The 20,511-nt window shown below is 45.0% G+C and overlaps 1 protein-coding gene across 1 annotated transcript in view; it reads left to right on the forward strand.

Moving 5' to 3' along the window:
• The first annotated feature begins 3,952 nt into the window (after nt 1-3,952).
• The window catches only part of APCDD1 (APC down-regulated 1), a 42,680-nt gene continuing 26,121 nt past the window's right edge, over nt 3,953-20,511 (forward strand). The window contains exon 1 of the mRNA XM_075529334.1: nt 3,953-4,084. Within this exon, the coding sequence (XP_075385449.1) occupies nt 4,027-4,084 (58 nt within the window). The 5' untranslated portion in view covers nt 3,953-4,026. The remainder of the gene's footprint in view (nt 4,085-20,511) is intronic.

Raw genomic sequence — 20,511 nt, forward strand, 5'->3', positions numbered from 1 at the left:
GGCTAACAGCCAAATGCTCAAATCCTGCACCACACAGAACTAGGAAACCCTTTAGATCAAGTTCTACTCTGTTCTTTAGGGTTATTTTCAGATGGTAAAAGGGCTGTTATGAGTCTGTGTTTGTCTGGGTAGACTAGAGAAATAAATCCACAGACACACACGTATATGTATAAGAAAGAGATTTATATACAAGAGCAATTGAGCATTGAGAAAACATCGCAAACAGTACAATCCAAGACCAGAGTTTGATATTAGCCCATATGTCCGATACCAATCTATAAAGTCCTCCTCAGACTCACGAAACATGCAGTGAAGCCAAATGCAGGAGGATCGCACACCAGTGGGTAGGAAGTCTTTGAATCCAGTGTCATTGGAAACATCTCAGCGCTGGCAGGGGTCTCTCTGGGGCGTCTCCGGCTTCAGAGGTCTGGTTGCATCCATGTAACTTGTCTTCTGCAATGTCTCCCAGGGAGTAGCAGAGAGAGAGAGAGAGAGAGAGAGAGAGAGAGAGAGAGAGAGAAGTGTCTTCCGCCTCCAAGGAGGAAGTACCAGATTTCCTAGAATTCTCAGGAGAAGGCCAAGCTCATGCAGAAGTCTCATTGGCTATCTCCAGATGGACAGCCTAAACTGCAGCCCTACACTCTTCATCCTTAAACTGACATCAGATTAGGTGGCTACCACAGAGTCCAAATCAACACAGCAATATAGCTATGAAAAATCTAGACCTGTGTAGGCAGAAGAGCATGAGGGCATTTCTGGGAGTAGTAACCCCCAGATGCAATGTTGAGGGTCAAGAACTTGAATCTGTGACACTACATGTGGAAAGTAAATTGGCAAAACAAATCTCAAACTGGTGATATCATCTAGTCTTGTTTATTCCACCCCAATAAAACCAGTTGTAAAATAGCAAATTAATCAATTTGACCGTCAAAATGCACCAGATTTTAGCTGGCCTATTCTTTTTGTTTTTTTAAATAACCAAGTTAGGTATTTTATGTAAATGTATTACCTAATTGCTCCACTAACATGTGGTCGATGGCCTTCCCATTTTTCAATTACTATCAACCAAGTTGCTTATACATAAACACGCCATCCCTACAATCTAGTCCCTTAAGACATTTTCTGTTTCAAATATTCCCAGACTAAAAGGCATCCAATACCGCCTAGTGTGTTTTCTTGGTGACCAGGGAACGTTCTGCTGAAGCAGCCAAGTACGTTGTTTACATCATTTCAAACCGTCCAACGTTTGTGAAGAAATCAAGTTCTTGGTTTAAAATAAACTTGATTAACATTTGGGTAACATTCAAATTTTACAAGTCATAATCAGCTACGCAAGTTCTAGCCACAAGGAAGAATAAGTGCCTGCGAACAAGGTCAGCATCAGAGAGATGTAGCCAAGCACACCTAAACCAATACGTAAACTCGTGGGCTTTATGATCTTTATTGCCCAGAAAGCTGTGTTAACAATTATTGAAGTGATCCTGACCCATGAGAGGCCCATTTACAGCAGAACACTGTGATCCATACGGTTTGGAAGTGTGGAAAGAAATCATCAAGTCTTTCTTCTCAGTTTGGTCCTGAAACTCCACTAAAGCCAGATTAGCATCAAACAACAACAACAACAAAGCCCAGTGATCCAAATCCAAAAGAGGGAATAGTGTCAGAGCTTAAATTGTGAAATTCTGGTGTGCAGAGGTTATGAAAGACGGTGGAAGCCAAAATACATTTGCAGGATCTACACAAGGGATAAGCCTCCGGTGGTGTCTCTCTAACCATAATTGAGAGATGGGAACAACAGACAGAGTATTGGAGAGACATGATAGTAGATTCGAATGATAAATCTGACTGGAAAGGTTAAAACTTTGTCACTTGCTCTCCCCTCTGACACAGGACGTGCTTGATCTGGTTTTTAAATATTTTCTATGGTATTTTTTTTCATATTGGGGTTTATTTCTGCTGTATTTTGTCATTGTGGGTAGCCTTTTGAATTTTTGTTGTGCATTGTTCTCTGTTTTTCGGTATATGAAACTTAGGCTAGGTGAGTCTATAGAGAACCCAAGGGTTAGGGTTGGTGGGGTTCACTGGGGGAGAGAGGCTAAGGGGGAGCTGGTATCAAGAAGTTCAAGAAGGAAGAACATGTTTTGGAATTGATTTGGGTAGCAATTGTACAATATTGCTTAATGTGATTAAACTATGGAACGGTATAAAACGGTTTGGGGGTGGATGGGGGGGCAGTTATGTGCAGATTTTCCACATGAAAGGCAAGACATCTATCCTGAATCCTTACTTCCAACATTACACCCAGGAGGTTCTCTTCTTCAGGATTTGAAAACATTAGCAAGTTGATCAAAATCGTTGCTAGCCAGGCTGGTGGTACATGTTATGATCGCTTCTACTAGAGATAGGAAGATCGTAATGGTGATGATAAAATTAAACCGCATCAAAGTCTATCAAAAGTAAACAACAACAAAAAACAGTTTCGCCAGAAGTAAAAAGAAAAGAGGAGATTAGTGAACGTCTTCTCATCGATTTTACTATGAGATCAATACTAAGGTCTAGCTAGATTTGAAAGGATCAAGATGAGGACTGACTCTTTGCTCAAAGGACTGGGAGCACTCTCTTGAGAAGTCAGGCAGTGTTTGAACAACGTGTGTTAATTTGTGAGAAGGAACAAAACTGAATCAAGAAACATTTCTCTTGATTCCATCTGGTCGTGTAGCCGCTTGTGATCCAGGTGCGAGGAGGTGACATTCAGCCAAGGTCCCTAGGTGAGGCTGCTGCAGGAAGCCTGAACGATCCTGCCTAATTTCCAGGCAAGGGTCCTTGGTCAACCGCAGAGCTTCTGGACGCGTGGGAAGGCTGTCATCCACCCACAGCGGCTTATCTTGGGTGCTGGGGGGAAAGACTGGAATTCGTTCTTGTCTTTGGGTCTTCAAAGACCAATGCAAAACTGAACACACCCGCAAACGCTTCAGAGCACACAAAGTCGCGGTAACCGTGGTTCTCAGGGTTGGCGGGAAAAGAGGAATCCTCCGAAAGGGCTCATGCACTTTTCCGAGAACTAAACAGCTAGTTTCTCTGGAGATTTTCCCCCTGTTGCAACCAGTCATTTGCCTGTAGGACTTGGAGGAGAAAGAGGGGGGGGGGGGGGCTCCTGCCGGCCACAGGGCTAGCAAGTTGGGGCCAAGGACACTGTCGCGTGCGCCCAGGAGGCAGGTCTGAACTCGAGTGGGGGCTTTAATAACGCAGCAGGCCCTGAGCTCTTTAAGCGCCCCCCCCTGCACTCCCCACTGCAGGGCAACTTTCCAACGTCTCACCCCTCTCCCACGCCTCGCCCGCACAACGCCTCTCGGGTCCCACGGGAGCTGTCAAAGCCCACCAGGGTCCCTCCCGAGCGGCTCGGGGCGAGGCGAAGGGTCACGGGCACGATCTCCTCCCCAGCCTACGCGGCGAGCGCCCAGGCGGCCGAGCCGTCGCAGGAAGCGGCAGGGGCTGGAGAGGAGGCGCGGAGGGGGCCCTGGAGCCCCGGGAGGGGTGCGCCGGCGCGGGCGGGGGCGGAGCTCCGGGGCGGGCGGGGGCGGGGCTTCCTTTCAAGTCCCCGGCCCCGCCCCGCCCCGCCCCGCCCCCGCCTTCGGCCCGGCGCCCGGCACCCGCTGGAAGGATGAAGAGACGCCGCAGTCGCGCGGCGGTGGCAGCCTCTGCTGGTGCGCGGGCGGCGGCCGGGGAGCTGTGCGCGGACGGCGCGGGGGGCCGCGGGGCTCCGCGCGGAGCCGGCATGGGGCGCGCGGCCGCCTCCTGAGCTGGGGCGCCGCAGCAGGCCCGCGCGGCCGGGCCAGCCGAGGCAGGCGGCGCGCGCGGGCTCGCGGAGACGGCCTTTGTGCGGGGCCCGACGGCCGGGCGCGCGGGGCCGCGGTCCCTTCGGGCGGCGTGGCAGCTCTGCGGGCGCCCGGCGGCGGCCAGGCAGGACTGGAGGCCCGCGAGCGGCCGCGCCATTTAGGGACCCTTGGCGGCCGCGGGACTCTGGAAATGTCCTGTCTCTGCTGCCTCCTCGTCAGATACCTGTTCCCGGCCCTCCTGCTGCACGGTGAGTCCGCGGCGATCGCCTGGCCATCCGAGCCCATCAAGGGACAGCCACCCGAGGGCCGGTCCGCGGCCGGGACTGCGCTGTCCCCGGCTGGGGCAGGCTCCAGGGAAGCCTTGAAGCCCCCGGGGCGCCCCTCGGGACAGGCTCTTCCCGGCTCCCTAGTCGGGTGCTTGCTTCAGTGGGGAGTGCGAACCTGTGCAGGCGGCCACCCGCTCCCCTGGAGCATCCATGCTGCGAGACTTCCCAGGATAGACTGCAAGTCTGCGATCTCGTTTCTAAAGTGTCAGAGTGCATTAGCAGCTCCCGTGCTGCCCAAGCTTTTACTTTTACGGGACGGTAAGGAGAAGCTGGTCACTTAAGGGGGAACCATTTTGTAGGGATTGTGGAGTGTTTCTAGGGATGCCTGTGGGTTGTTTGGATGCGCTTTCACACACTCCGTAGGGGTGATGGTGGGGGTTCCCTCCTCTCTCATTAATGGGCATTGAAGTCTTTGGTTGCAGTTTCAAAGAGCAGGGCACTAATATAGCCAAGATGTGGTAATTAAAACCAGTCTCCCCGGGCTCACTCGACCTTGATGCTTGATTTCCCTGTACTCTTGCTTGATGATTTTGTTTCAGTGTTGCCTGTGTCTCACTCACAGGGGCTGTGCAAATAAACCCTGAGGCTGCTAACCTTAAGGCTGGCAGTTCAAAGCCACTAGCCGCTCCATGGGAGAAAAACTGAGGCTATCTGTTCCCATAAAGATTGACAGCCTCAGAAACCCTGGCTAGCTAGGAGTTGGAGTCCACAGGATGCCAGTGGGTTTTGTTATTGTTGTTTATTTTATTTTGTTTGGAAGGCAGTGGGCATGGGGCCGGGGGTGGGACGGGGGGTGGTGAGAGAAGGGGAGGAGTGCTTCTAAACCCTTACCCCGACAGCATCAGACTTTTAAAAGGATTCCAGAAGTCGGCAGGAGAAATATTAGGCAGAATTGCTCTCGAGTCGACAATGCAGATTTTATGGTTGGTCAGTATTGAGCATCCTTACTCGCCAAGGAGACACCTGTTCAGATAGATAGCCTTGGCAAACTTTCCCTGATGGTGAGACTGGAAGGGAAGTTTCAGCAGAAATAGGCCCCAGTAGCACTGTCTTCGGTCCTCAGCATCCTTTCACAGCCTCCCAAAATCTGTGCTGAGGACAACAGTGCCCTGAACAAGTCTCTGAACTTTTGAGCAGAAGACTGCAAGAGAGCAGGGTTTGGATCACTGGCAGTCCGGACTGACCCTCAGGCTGAACGTAGCCCACAAGCTGTTTTGATTTCTTTGTGCCCCCCTCCGCCCCCAACCCCCCCCTACCCCAGGCAGCTCACCCCATGCCACAGGCTGTGCGAACTTGTCTGGTTGGGCCTGACTTGCCAAGGTGCATGTTGAGCCTCCAGCTATCCCAGACTTTAAAAGTCAGGATGGAAGGCTTGCAGTTAGAGGGCAAAAGAGAGAAGATATAATTATAGGGTTGGGCTCCTGGGCCCATCTGCTTAGAATTACAGAGCAGTTTTCATCTTTGGCTGAAACATGAAACAAATCAGAGGCAATGAGCAGATCAAACAGCAGCTGCCACATACACAAGGCAGAAAGAGATGGAATGAGAAGGGTTCCGCTAAAGAAGTCTGGTTTAATAGCTTAAGAAGACAGGATGGTCAAGGGACGTTAAAATAAAAACTTGAAAATTTGACACGAGCCGAACTTTTTCCTTAATTTTTTTTTTCATCGAGTCGTTGGTTCTGAACTTACAAAAGTGGTCCTCAGAGATAAAGCTGGCTTCTGTTCAGATGGGGCATTTTCTCCGCCTTTTGAGATGGCTGGGTTATAATTATCCTTGCTATCCTCCTGGCCAAGCTGAGACAGTCATAAGGGACAGGTAACAAAATGCCAAGAAAAAAGTCTCGCAAATTAGAATCTGAAATCTCAAGTAACTAGTTGGAGTCTGGGGATACACTGAGACCCAGAGGTGCTCAAAAGAGGGCTGGAGCAAGGTGAGTGAGAGAGTAACTGAAGGGACAGTCTGAGCATGAAGTAGTGGGACAGTGGGGACGGGAGGAGGGGGGCGAATGTAAGAGACAGAAGCAGAGGAAAAATGAGGTTTCCAAAGTTTAATTAATAATTAAAGTTTTTGGCACAAAATGTTATCCAACATCAAAATGAATCTTCAGTGGCAAAATTATTAAAACTTAAGTTTCCCCCAAATCTCCTTAGATCCATTTAGACTTCAAAGGCAAAATAAACAGAGAGAATCATTGTACAATAAGGCCTCAGGAGTTAAGAAAAGTTTGTCCTAATCAGTTCCAACAGCATACCGCAGCAATGAGAAGTGGAGAGTCTCCCTTCTCCCCTTGACATTTTACATTGATGGTGTAGTTTTCCTAGAAAACGGGTATTAATCAACCTAACACTAGAAAATAGTTTTGTCGCTATGTTCTGCTCATTAGTTAGATAAAAAGTTGACTGGCATTCGAAAATTTTATTTCATACTAACAGATGTATTTTAATCAGATATTTCAACTGAAGTTAGAAAGAAACCTTAGAATGGTATAATTATTTTTTCCTGACAAATTTGGTATTTTATTTAGTTAACCATATTATATCATTTGTGTATTTAATGGGAGACATTTTCAGGCTAAAAATATATTTCCCATGGTTAGGAACGTACTTGTGGCAAAGTTCAATAAATTTAGATTCAGGTGTCACTTATAGATGGTTATGTGTATTATTGATATTAATATGATTTTTTAAAGTTTCTTTTTCTGTTGAGCTTTAATGATGTTGCTAAATATACCATGTGTTTGGTATTCAGTGATTGTTCACTTTTTTGTTTACTTCTATGTAAGTTCATTGCAAATCACAGATCACCCCTAAGTGCACCAAAGCTCAGACTCCTGCCATCAAGTCAATTCCGACTTCTAGCAATGCTTTAGGAAAAAGTGGAACTGCCTCTGGGTTTCCAAGACTGTCAAACTTTCTAGGAGCATAAAACCTCATCTTTCCCCCCTTCAGTGCTTTTCAGTGAGTTATTTAGAGTCGGGTAAGGCTTGAACCTGCTATTTATTTACTTTAAAAATGTTTACTAGTTTATTTTTAAGAGTTTCACTAACATCATTGATTTCATATGTCCTATATTTCAATTGCTTAATCACATTCGTAAGGGCCGTGCCACCATCACCACAACCAATTCGAGGACATTTCGTCTTTGTACCCCTTGTTGGTTCCCCATTTCCCGCCAGTCTCCCTGGCATGTCCCTTGGAATCTATTAACCCTGCTGTGGTTTCAATAGAGTTGCCTAATCTGGGTTTCATACACAGAAAAGCATATAAAATCAAGAGAAAATAAAAACAAATGGCCCAACAGCAATGGTGGAATAAAAGAGAGAAATGCCAATTGAAAACAAAGCAGAAAATGTTAAACACTGGCACAAATTATATTTTGGATCAAGAGAGAGATCAGTGACAAAGGGGTGCCCTTGGACCAACTACAGTAATCCACCCTACAAGATGCTCTGTCTGATAACAGGCCTTTCCCATCCGTGGTCCATCGTCAGAGGGGATTCCACAGAGTGGGCCTCTGCGTGGGAGACCCTGCAGGTGGGCTTGGGGCTTTCACTGCCATCCGTAGCCTTCTGCAAACTGAGTGTTCAAAATTAAGTTCTAATACCAGTCCCTCCTGTAGATTTGGACTTTGTTGTTTACAATTCTTAGGTCACACAGGATGGTGTGTTTCTTCTGTGTGGACCTAGCCTCACCTAGAAGGCTGCTTGTTTTAAAACAAGCCTTTAAGACCCCAGATGCTGTTCTTTCTGATAACAAGGCACCATCTGCTTTCTTCACCACACTGTGCTATATATAGCACCCATATCTTCAGTGATAAAGTCATAGAGGTAGGTATTGAGCAGGGCTGTGTCATAAGATCTGATTTTTCTTAGATTAGGACTATGATTAAGGGCAAGTGCAAAATCCATTCATTTATCTATGTTTTATGCATGCCCCTGGGTCACTTTAAGGACATCATTATTATTTTGATGAAAGAATTATGAATTATCCACATGGGGCAGAGGGTTCAAAAAGCAAAACCGAACTCCTAGTGACCCCCTGTGAGTTTCCGAGATTCTAACTGTTTATGGGAGTAGCAAGCCCTCTCTTTCTCCCTTGGGCATATAGGCATATGGTAGTTCTATTGATACTGCCATTAATTTAGCCAGTGGTCTAGAATTTAAAACACTGCTGAGAAAAAGAACGTATACATGTATAATACAATTTTCTTAGACCAAACTACATAGATTGTTGATTTGTACAGATTAGCAATTTAGGTAACTGGATATTAGTTACACTAGCAATAACAGTTGGAGATAGGGCAAACCTTTCAATACTGCTCATTCACAGAAGCAAAATTGGGGGCAATATAGGTCATATAAAGATAACTCACTGCCATGAAGTAGATGCTGATTCACAGGGACTATATAGGTTAGGGCAGAACCCCTCCTGTGAGTTTCTGACACTGTAACTCTTTATGGGAGTAGAAAGTGCTGTCTTGCTCCTGAGGAACTGCTTGTGGTTTCGAACAGTAGACCTTGTGGTAGTAGCCCAATGTGTAACCGCTACGCCGCCAGCGCTCCTCATGGGAATAGGAAAAAAAGAGCATCAATGGTGATCTTGAGTTGCTGCTTATTTTAAACTTTAGGTATTTGCATATTTTCTTTCTTTTCTTATGTTTTCCAGCGGTCTGTCAATTTTGTGAATCCATTTTAACATTTTCCACTATAGTTTGTTTATTTCTGCTCTGATCTTTATGATTTATTTTCTTCCATTTTTGGAAAATTTATTTTAGTGCCCTTGTTCCACTTGTTGGGTTAAAGTGTTGATTTTGGACTTCTCTCTTTTTAATGTGTGCATCGATTGCTATGAATTGACCTCTGGTAACTGCTTTTGCTACATTCCAAAGGTTGTGGTATGTTGTGTTATCACTCTCCTTTGTTTCAATTAATTTAAAAATTCTGTCCCTTGTTTATTACCCAGTCATTTTAAAGATGTATGTTGTTCAGTCTCCATGTGTTTATCTGTATGTTTCTATTCTTCCCATGGTTGATTTCTACATTTATAGCATTATAATCTGAGAAAATGAATTGTAGGATCGCCTCCTATTTTTCCCCCCATAATTGGTTCACGCTTCTTTTGTGTCCTAATATGGAGTCTATTTTGAGAATGTTCTGTGTACTCTAGAGAAGAATGTATATACTATGCTATTGTTGGATGGAGTATTCTGTATGACTAGGAGGTCATGGTGGTTGATTACATTGTTTGAGTGTTTTGAGTCTTATTAAGCTATCCCCTCATGATCTGTCTTTCCTTAAGAGTGGCATATTGAAGTCTCCCACTATTATTGTTGAGCTGTCTGTGTCTCTCTTCCATTCGTGAAGATTTGATTAGTGCACTTTGAGGTCCTCTGGGGAGACATATGTTTATTATGCGTATGTTTATTATGCGTATGTCCTTTCGGTCTGTTGTTCTTTTAATCATTGTGTAGTGATCACTCTGGTCCCTAATTATGCTATTTGCCTTTAAGTCTATTTCCCCCCAGAGATTAATATTACCACATCTATTTTTGTTGTTGCCAGTCACTTAATATGCTTTTATCCAGCCTTCGATTTTTAGGCTCTTGCGCTGGACAATCCGGGGTGGTCTAATTGGAATGCTGACTGGGGGATGGCATCATGAAGGGGGCCTAGAGTGCTCAGGTAAGCCTGTATTTTGCCCAGGCCTAGAGGTGATTATAGGAGCCATCTGAGTTCAGGGCATAGGACTCCAGCACCGGCTGGGGCACTTGCCAGGCAAGGAATGAGGGAAGAGACTGCTAGGTGGAGAGTCTGGAGGCCACGGGTATGGAGTGCACATCCGCTGGGCAGTTCAGAAACCTCTCAGGTCTAAGGTGAGTTCAGCAGCTTGGTGTGGCGGGAGAAAGGGCTAGTCATCCCGCCTTTCCTCTTACCCTCTCTGCTCCCACCGTCTGTGGACTTCAGGGGGTTCAGGTTACTTATCTGTTGAGTTTTCTCCACGATTGCTTGAACTCTGCTTTCTCTTTCTGATGTCTTCCGCCTGGTTTTTGGAAAGGGATTCACTCCCCGTGTGATCAGTCGACCATGTTCAAGTGGAACGTCACCTGTTGTTTATTTTTCTTAAACGGTAATTGTAGTGCAAGATCCAAGTTAAAAATTTGATGGCGTAAAAGTATACATGTCAGTGTTACTTTACTTCCCTTCAGATTCTGAAAACAATTGTATTTCTTAATCCAAATAAAACCTATTGGATGTCGTGAAGGTATGCAGCTGGAAGACATCCATTACCCCTGTTTTCTTTACTTACATGAAAAGCCACAAGAGTTTCAGATGTCAGATTCTAAAAATCATTCCGTTCTAAAAACACAGATTAGCATGAGAGAGTCCAAAGCCACTGGTGTTTTGACACACTGCAAAACACTAATTCCCTTTGCTAATGAAAACATTTGTTTTTAATGTTGGAACTGGAGTTGGGAGAAATCCTCTAGCCCCAGACATTGTTTACTTTTGTAGAATTCATTCACTTTTCTGAAAAGTGAAGACTTTTTGGAGCTATTTCCTTTAATACAAGCTTGTTTTCTCAAAACTTAAAACACAAGCTGTAGCATTTACATCATCATAGCTTAACCAACAAAATAGTAAGTCATTTAAATAGTGTAAACTAGAAATCTTTGAAAATATTTTACTAAAGGTAGTTTTTATCACCACCTGCAGCTTTTCCTCCTATAGCCATAGGTGGCAATGAGCTCTTGAAAAGAAATGTGCCTAATGACAGAGTCTTAGATAAATGGCCTTCCTTGTGATGGGTGGCCTTGTAGGAGAGCCAGCAGAGGTCTGTTATGGCTGAGTCCACCCTTTCCTGCCTGAAGGGGTGAAGAGCGAGTTCAAGTAGATGGTACGAGGATGGTACTTCTAGTCTGTTTTGGGACTGACTGATGACAACATGTCACAACCAACAAAAGAAGAGCAATAAAGCATGTAAGAGTACACCGGAAATGCTAGTGATTTTCTGCCTTGCCTGAAAGCGCACAGAAAGAACACAAAAGAACTTCCGTGTTTGTCACGATTTTATAAATGGATCACCTATGTCTCTCCCATTCGGGAACAGATTTATTCTGAAATGTCATATGTTAGGAAAAGGAGAGCGTGTTACCCTAAAATTATTAAACGTATTCTGTATTCACAGGGTTTCCCACTCTCATTCATTCAGCAATTTCCCACTCCACAATTAGGAGTGCCTCCTCTATGTCAAATGCTACAGAGTGCTGGGGACCGGCGGTGAGCAGAGCATCTCCGCTTTCCTGAAGATTCCCGCAGGGTATCTGGGGTACAAGGGGACTGACCATTATAGAGCTGGACGAGGCCATGCACAGGCGCATCCCCTCTGTTTGCTCTCTCATCATACACACACACACACTGCCTGCTCACTCCATCACACACACACACACACACACACACACACACGGCTGGCCTGAAGGGGAGGGGTATGCAATAGCAGTTAGCACATAAAATTTGCAATCTCTTCAACACGAGTGTCTACCTGGTACCACGACGTTAGGAGAAAATGGCATGAAAAACTACCCGGTTTTCAGTGCAACTTAATAGAGCCAGGGTTTTGAGATCTTGATTTTAGTATACTGTTCATCAAAAAGGATAAGGAATACTTAAAACAAATATTTAAAGGTATGTAGAAGCAGCTCGCTTCCCCTTTATTTCCAAAAATCCATGAAGACAAGCAGGAACACGGTCAGCACCCGTATACGTGTGGGAGTGAGATGCAGTCCTGCCTGTGACCCACTAACACTTCCACTGCAGAACATGGGAAGCTGTGCTGGAGCTTATCTGGCAATATCCACTTCAAAGGATACATTTACAGTAATGACTGTTGATTTACTCGGGCAGGGCAATTTCATGGCTAAGGAACTGCCTGCACTCAATCTACTTCAAATTTTACATATCACTCAAGTGCTGACTTGAGGGTGCTTCGCTCACCCTGATGATCCCAGTAATAGCTAGCACATTATTAAAAAGTGTACAAACATGTAAGGTGAGCAAGAAGAACAATCCAAGCTCTTCTACTCAGAGATAACGGTTACTAATATTTCTGCATCTTCCTCTTGCCTTTTTTAATTAAAGACTATTTTTAAAACTATCTCTATGTGTGTTTGCTTTTGTATGTATGTATTTGGTTAACGATCAGTTTAGCCCCAAGCATGCTTGAAAACTATTGTTTCCTTCTCAAGTAGTACTTTTACATATGAATGCATGCAAAGTGATCTTGAACTATTGGTTTCTCAATCTAGATAGGAAAGTAGGAAACTATGGAATGTGCTAGATAATTCAGATTTTTTAAATATTCAGGATACAGGTCCTTGGACGTGGACTCCACCATCTCTCTCTTTCATATGTCAACAGTGCCCTAAGAGGTAACTACTACATAGTAAGCACTCCATTAGGTTATCTGTCGAATAGTGAATGTTGACTTTAAAAAGACATCAGCCTTTGCTCCTCCTGCCACACCCCGTCAAGGGCACACTTTGGTCTCTCTCCACTGACCAGCTGGCTTTTGAGAGCACCTGAATTCCTGAATAAGGTTTTCTGTGGATGCCGTAGCAGAAGTATGGTATTTATTCCTTTGAAAACTTTGTTGGTGCTGATTTCTGTATTCTTAACCTAGAAAATGTAAGTGGTATGAACTGTTAATCCCAGTGGCCTACTGTTAAGAGAATACATTTACCAATAAAATGGTAAGTACTAGGCTTCCTTCTATTTAAAAAGTAAGTTCCTATTTATTTGATTTCTTTAAAAATTTTATTCTGAGTAATAGGTTGCTGGAATTTTTATTGTGGAGTAATTTATTGCTTTGAATAATATCACTTGCCCACCCTTCTCGCTCTCCTCCACCCCCATCTACCCCCCAATATGAATAAGACTTCCAGGGCTCTAGGATTTCGTCTCCATGCTGGAAAGTGGGAATTTATAAAATTGTACCCCAAGGCCCCCAGGATTTAATTTGTTTCAACAGGTGAGTAATTTCCATCCCAAGACTAATTTTTTCTCTCTCTTTCACTCAAAAGAAACCAGCCCTTTACTGTGATCATTTTCACAGGACATTGTTACCATTTGATAAAAGTGAAGCCATTTTGAGAACCTCCTTAACCCAAATTACCACTGGGCAGGCAACAGTGTGAGGAACATTGAGTTCCCTTCCCCTGACTGCTTACGTAACACTCCCCGGGGAAGAGTTACCCTTTCTCTGCCTACATAAAAAATTACATTTGATTAAATGAGATAATATGTGCACAAGGCCATTTGCCAATCATCACACTAACAATAGTTGCTTTCATCACTATTGTGCTATTTTAGTTTATATTAGCAATAAGGAGGGAACCTAGTGCATGGTAGGTGCTCTATTAGGTTAGTTGTTGAAGAGTGAGACCCATGATGCTCTTGAAAACATCTGAAAGACTAAAACTCCACAGCCATTCTCTCACTTTGCAGTGTTTTCATCATGCCCGTGGAGTTCATTTTCAGCCAAATTTTAACAAATAGAAAACAAATTAACTGTGCTGTCACTGTTGTGTACCTTCAGACTCATAGAGACCCCACCTTTAGATAAAAAGTCAAATTCTCAGGAGAAACAAAAACATGGCCCTTAAGATTATAGATAGATAGATAGATACAGTACAAAGGAATATAACAGCTAATTAGTCCACACAGCAGTACAGAGGGTGCAGTTCAACTCACTTCCATGAAACAGTTAATATACTGGAAGTCCTTCAACTCATGAGGGCTGTTCAGTCCAAGGTCAAGGAAGCAGACAGCTGAGTCTTCCATAGAGCAATGCAGGCAGTCCAGCCAGAGGCAGCAAACAGCAGGGTGGATCACCAGCAGTCAGCCAGATGACAGGATCCAACTGTCCCAAGATCGAGCGATGTATGCACCAGCAGCGTGGCAAAGTAGGTCTCAAAGGAATCTCAAGCTCTAGTGGCGTGGGTTGGGTGTCCCACTGGTAGTGTAGCTTGCAAGTTGAGGCAGAGGACTAGCTAAAGCTGAATGCTTGTCCAATCACCATAGAGCAAGATAGAGAGGTGGGGCTTGCCAAGCTATTTATCTCTTTTTTCCCTACAATCATACTGCGACCTTATTAATCCTACATGTTCTTATTGGACAAGTTGGCACAATAAACCTACATATCATAGTCTACCCCTTGCCAACTTGGCACCTATACACAATTCTTTAGCCATATATAATTTCCAGACATTAATGAAATCAAATTTGCACCTACCATCAAACATCTACAATACATATAAATGAAAACACACTGAGTCCAACTGTATCTGATATATCATACACAAACAAAGGAAAGATATTCAATAAGCACTTATAAAGAAGATAAACTGAAAATCACAAACCTTGCTTTTGCAATTGATCATGTGGTCGTAACTGATAGGCAGAACTACCTTCTTCTACTACCCATTCTGTATTACCTTTGTTCTCGGGCAGCACATCAGCTGACTGTGGTTGTATGCCTGGTGGGGTGACCCAGACATTCATTCCTGAGGGGTCTGGGTCATTGGGTCATTATACAGCCTGTCAGGATTGGGTTGCTGTAACTTACCATTTACTTAAAAAAAAAAAAAAAAAAGCAGGGCATGGTAGCACTAAGAGACAACCTACTTGGTCTCCTGGATTTCAGACATATTCTTTACCTCCATTATGTAGCACCAGTCCAATTTTCCCTTGGTAATCATGATCAATCACACCATTCAGTAGTGACACCCTTACTGACCTGTTGATCCAAAGGCATGAGAAGCCCAAAGTGGCCAGGGGGCATGCTCAGCTGCCAGTTCAGTGGAATCCGTGCTGTGTTTCTTGGTGGGAGAGTTTCTTCCTTCAGGACCAGGACCATGAGTTAGTTAGTTTATTGTGCCAACCTGGCCAATAAACACATGTGGGGTTAATTGAAGGGCAGAGGAAAAAATGAGCCTCGCCTTTCTAGTTCTTTGGTCTCTTGTTTTCTGATGGTCAGACCAGGGTGCATCTGCCTTAGTCAGTTCCCTGCTTTAGCTGGAAAGGCTCACTTCCTGCAAGACATCCCTGAGGAAAAGCCACATGGACCTACTCCGATGCAGCCCTGGATGCTAGAGCACCCATGTGGAGGCCCCTGCCAGCGCTGAGATGCTTACACATTGCCTGACTCAGCTTTCCTTCTGTAGTCGGCATCACTGTGTCTGTTTTGTGAGATGGAGGAGGACTTTGTGGGTTGGTGTTGGACATATGGGTTAATGTTGGACTTGTGGGCTTGGGCAGCACTGGGTAGGATATTTTCTTGATGTGCACTTTACCTTTATATAAAACCCTCTCTTATACATGAGTTTCTGTGGATTTGTTTCTCTAAAGTACCAAGACTAACACAGACCTCCAGGTCTGAGGCACACAGTGTTGCTGGGACAGGAAGCAAAAATGCTGCAAGGGGATCACTAGGAGTAATAGTGAGTGGTGCCACACCAGCTTCCACCCCTTGGTTCCTGAATCCATGAATCCTGGCTATTGGAGACACAGCACCACATATTGGCAGCTGGTTTAGGGCATATACAGCCTCCTGGAGAACATTGCCCCAGGCTGACAAGTTGTTGCCACCTAGTTGGCGCCGTGATTGTGTCTTTAGGAGCCCATTCCATCATTCAAGCCAGCAGCTTCACGATGATGAGGAACATGATATGACCAGTGGATTCCATGGGAATGGGCCCATTGCCACACTGCATTTGCTGTGAAGTGAGTTCCTTGATCTGAAGCAATGCTATGTGGGATGCCATGCCGGTGGATGAGGCATTCTGTTGGTACACGAATAGTAGTTTTGGCAGAAGCATCACGTGCAGGGAAGGCAAATCCATATCCAGAGTAGGTGTCTATTCCAGTAAGAACAAAACGCTGTCCCCTCCATGATGGAAGTGGTCCTATGTAATCAATCTGCCACAAAGTTGCTGGCTGATCTCCCCGAGGAATGGTCCCATATGTTGGACTTAATGTTGGTTTTGCTGCTGGCAAATGGGGCACTCAGCAGTGGCAGTGGCCAAGTCAGCCTTGGTGAGTGGAAGTCCATGTTGCTGTGTCCATGTGTAACTTCCATCCCTGCCACCATGTTCACTTTGTTATTGTGCCCATTGGGTGATAACAGGAGTGGCAGAGAAAAGAGGAGGACCAGTCTCCACAGTGCGTGTCATCGTATCCACTTGATTGTTAAAGTCCTCCTCTTCAGAGGTAACCCTTTGGTGACCGTTCACGTGAGATACAATTACCTTTACTTTCTTGGCCCATTCAGAGAGGTCTATCCACATACCTCTTCCCCACACCTCCTTGTCACCAATTTTCCAATCATGGTCCTTCCAATTCCCTGACTATCCAGCCAAGCCATTAGCCACAGCCCATGAATCAGTATACAGTTTCACATCTGGCCATTTTTCCTTATATGCAAAATGAATGGCCAGGTGCACTGCTCGAAGTTCTGCCCATTGGGAAGATTTCCCTTCACCACTGTCCTTTAGGGAGATCCCAGAAAGGGGCTGTAGTGCTGCTGCTGTCCACTTACGAGTGGCACCTGCATATCGTGCAGAGCCATCCGTAAACCAAGCATGACTTTTTTGGTCTTCACTTAAAGTGTGGTAAGGAGCTCTCCAGGAGGCCATAGGTGAGACTGGGAGAAAGAAGGTAGTGTGACAGGAGTAGAGACTGTGGGCATTTGGGCCACTTCTTCATGCAGCTTCCTTGTTCCTTCAGGTCCTGCTTTGGCCTGATCTCATATATACCACTTCCATTTAACAATGGAGTGTTGCTGCGCACGTCCAACTTTATGGTTACGTGGGTCAGACAATACCCAGTTCATGGTGGGTAGTTCAGGCCTCATGGTGACTTGGTGGCCCATGGTGAGGTGTTCGGTCTCCATAAGGCCCAGTAACAGTTGGCCAACAGCTGTTATTCAAAAAGGGGAGTAGTTGTCTGTAGAGGATGGCAGGATGTTACTCAAAAATCCCAGTGGTCTATGCTTTGATTCACCAATAGGGTCTGGTTCTAGAGACACATGATCATAAATATGGGCTTCTCAAATTGGCTCTGCAACCTAATTAGGCTTAACAGCACTCATAATATTTCTCTGCACCTAAAGGCAGGGATAAGTCTGCCGCTCTTACTGGAGTGGGTGGTGTTCATCCATGGTGTGACGTAGCAAAGCTGATATTCACAGTGCTGGTGAGAGGAGAGGCTCTGGGTGATCGTGTGTTTAATATTTTCCAGCAGTTTTTCAGGATGAGAAGTATAGAGAAGATGGTTGGCTGGTCCTCCTTACAATGAAAATATGACCAAGGAAAGGGATAATCTCAGAACCCAGAAGCACATCTCCAGTGCTGAATAACAGGCCTAAAAGCTTCTGTGTGTGCTACAAAGGAAACTCATCTCTGGTCATAGAGCTGACGTGGCCGGAAACCAAATCCAGAGTCTCATCGTAGGAGTAGCTGGTTTACAGCATCAGCTGAATTTCAGGTCTTGAACAGTGTCTGATAATAAAGTAAGGGCATTAATCAGAAAGAATTGTGACCCTGAAACACAGGATGGGAACATATGGGCTGGTGATCCAGAAGAGGATATTGAGCCTCTAGAGACGATTGAGCCAGCCAGTCAGTAGATCCACCCCTCCCATCTGAGGGGATTAATCCACTGTCAGTAAATCAGCCCACACCTGAGCAGATTAATCAAACGTCTCTAACTGAAATGCCAGATGGGGCTGCATCTCTACCACTGCCTGGGGGAGATGCCATACAAGACATTGCTGAGAACCTCCAGGAAACACCCCCACCACCCGTTATTTCCTCTAGACCTGTAACTAGAATTAAGTCTCAGAACGTTCCTAAAGGTGAGGCTCAGATGATGACTCGGGAAGAAGCGTGCTATACTCATAAAAATGTGCTCAAGTGTTCTGGTACAAACTGAAGCCTGGGTAATATCCCTGGGAACGGTTACTAAGGGTTTGGGATACTGGTGCAAGGAATGTAACATTAGGCTGTCTGAGTTTCTTGATATGGGGTCCCTAAATACAGATTCTTCCTTCAATGTCTCAGCAAGAGAAGTTAAGAGGATCTAATTCATTTGGTTGATTCAATGAAGCATGGACTGCCAGATGGCCTAGATTAGACCAACTTGAGGTCCCTGACCTACCTTGGTACAGTGTAGAGGAAGACATCCAAAAGCTTAGAGAAATTGGTATGTTGGAGTGGATCTATCAGAATAATCCTATAGCCCCAAAAAGGGGCTGTCCTGAGGACAGACATACCCTTCACCACAACCATAAGGAGCAAGTTTGTGAAGTGGGCCCCAGCATCTCTGAAGACTCCTGTCATTGCTATTTTATGTGCTCCAGGATTAACAGTGGGCATAACTAACCCTAAGTGAACTCCTACATTTTCCTACAATGGGGCTGATTGGGCCGTGTGGTGGTAGAGGGCCGGTGTCAGCACTGAATTAACAGAGACAGTGTGGACATGTTTATCGTAATGGACAGCAAGTCTTCGGTAGTAATCAAAGCAACCTGTCTCAGGTGGATTTATGTCATTGACTTCTTAGCCACGGTGTCCCTAGGAGTGAAATACATGAGAAACGTACTAAATGTTTACATGATCTATACAGGCGGAAGAATGCTAGACCAGGTGAACAGCAGAGAGTCACGACCACTCAATCATTTCCCAGACCTGAGCCAGTTTACAGACCCACAACCCTTTGAAGGAGGGGAAGGCCAGGTCCCTTTGAAGAAGGGTCCTGTTACATCACTGAAGGTTTATACTGTTAGTCTTCCATTTCTTCTGCCATTGGTTAATTCAGTGGTTCTCAACCTGGGGGCCACGGCCTCTTTGGAGGGTCAAACGACCCTTTCACAGAGGTTATCTAAACAGTAGCAAAATTACAGTGATGAAGTAGCAACGAAATAATTTTATGGTTGTGGGGGTCACCACAACATGAGGCACTGTATTAGAGGGCCACGGCATGAGGAAGTTTGAGAAGCGCTGGGTTAAAGAGTTCCTTCACTGTGTGCCTCTAGCCTATGTGTGAATGACCTGTACGACTGATCATCTTACTGTTTACTCTGGCTTTGTAAATCCTGCCTTCCTTCCCAGAACCATTGTTCTTTGGCTTTCAGACCAATGACACCATTGGATTCTTGAGGTTGAAAAAGTAATCTTAGGGATTTGTTAAACTGAACAGAGCCTGGTGCTTTAGATCCCACTTTCTTTTATTTTAGGTCACCATTCGACCTCGGGAGTCCCTGTCTCTCTACCCTGAAACCATTTGGCTTTCTCTTGCACTCAAGAGTGCACCTGGCTCCGGTTGATTTCTGTCTTATTTCAACTGTTTTATTAGTTAGGACGGAGACCTGGTGGCATAGTGGTTACACCCTGGGCTGCTAACTATAAGATAATGCAGTTCAAAACCACCAGCTGCGCCATGGGAGAAAAACGAGGCTTTTTACTATTGTAGAAAGTTAAGGGTCTTGGAATCCCACAAGAGCAGTTGTTCCCAGACCCTATGGGGTGGTGGAATTCACTCAGTGTCAATGAGTTGGCATTTGTTTGTTTGTTTTTTGTGTTATTAGTATGTTAGGCTGGGTAGACTAGAAAAACAAATTCAAGGACACTCATATGTGTATAAGAAGGAGCTCTGTATACAAGAGCAGTTGAATATTGAGAACACATCCCAGGCCAGTCCAGATCAAGTCCATAAGTCCAATATTAGCCCACATGTCTGACAACAATCTATAAAGTCCTTTTCAGATGCACCAAACACATGCAATGACACCGAGTGCAGGAAGATTACATGCCAAAGGGTGGGAAGTCTTGTGGATTCCGTGGCAGTGGAAGCATCTCAATGCTGGCAAGGGTCTCAACGTGGCTCCTCCAGCTCCAGGGCTCTAGCATAGTTCCCTCTGTGTCTTATCAGCAGAAGATGAAGTGGAGAGTCAGTGGGTGTCCTGCCTACAGGCAGCTGTTTATCTCCATGGTTCCTTCGAACGAGGTCATCAAGCTGGGACCTGATTGACAGGCTGACCTCCACCCCTTCACTCTTAATAGTCTTAAATTGACACCTGATTATGTAACTACCACACTGTCTCATAGGTCGTATTTTAGTAGTCATATTTTTTTAATGTGCCAATTATGTTTCTTGTATTTTTGTATATTTGATAGCTGTTATCTTTTTTGTTAACATGGTGCTACGGAGGTGGCCTACAATTAAGAACTATTGATTTTAAAATTTTTTTCAGTGTGAATCCCAAAGGAAAGAGTGGATCTTCAGATTACAACTC

The sequence above is a fragment of the Tenrec ecaudatus genome, chromosome 13, assembly GCF_050624435.1.
Source record: "Tenrec ecaudatus isolate mTenEca1 chromosome 13, mTenEca1.hap1, whole genome shotgun sequence".
In the NCBI taxonomy this organism is placed as follows: Eukaryota; Metazoa; Chordata; class Mammalia; order Afrosoricida; family Tenrecidae; genus Tenrec; species Tenrec ecaudatus.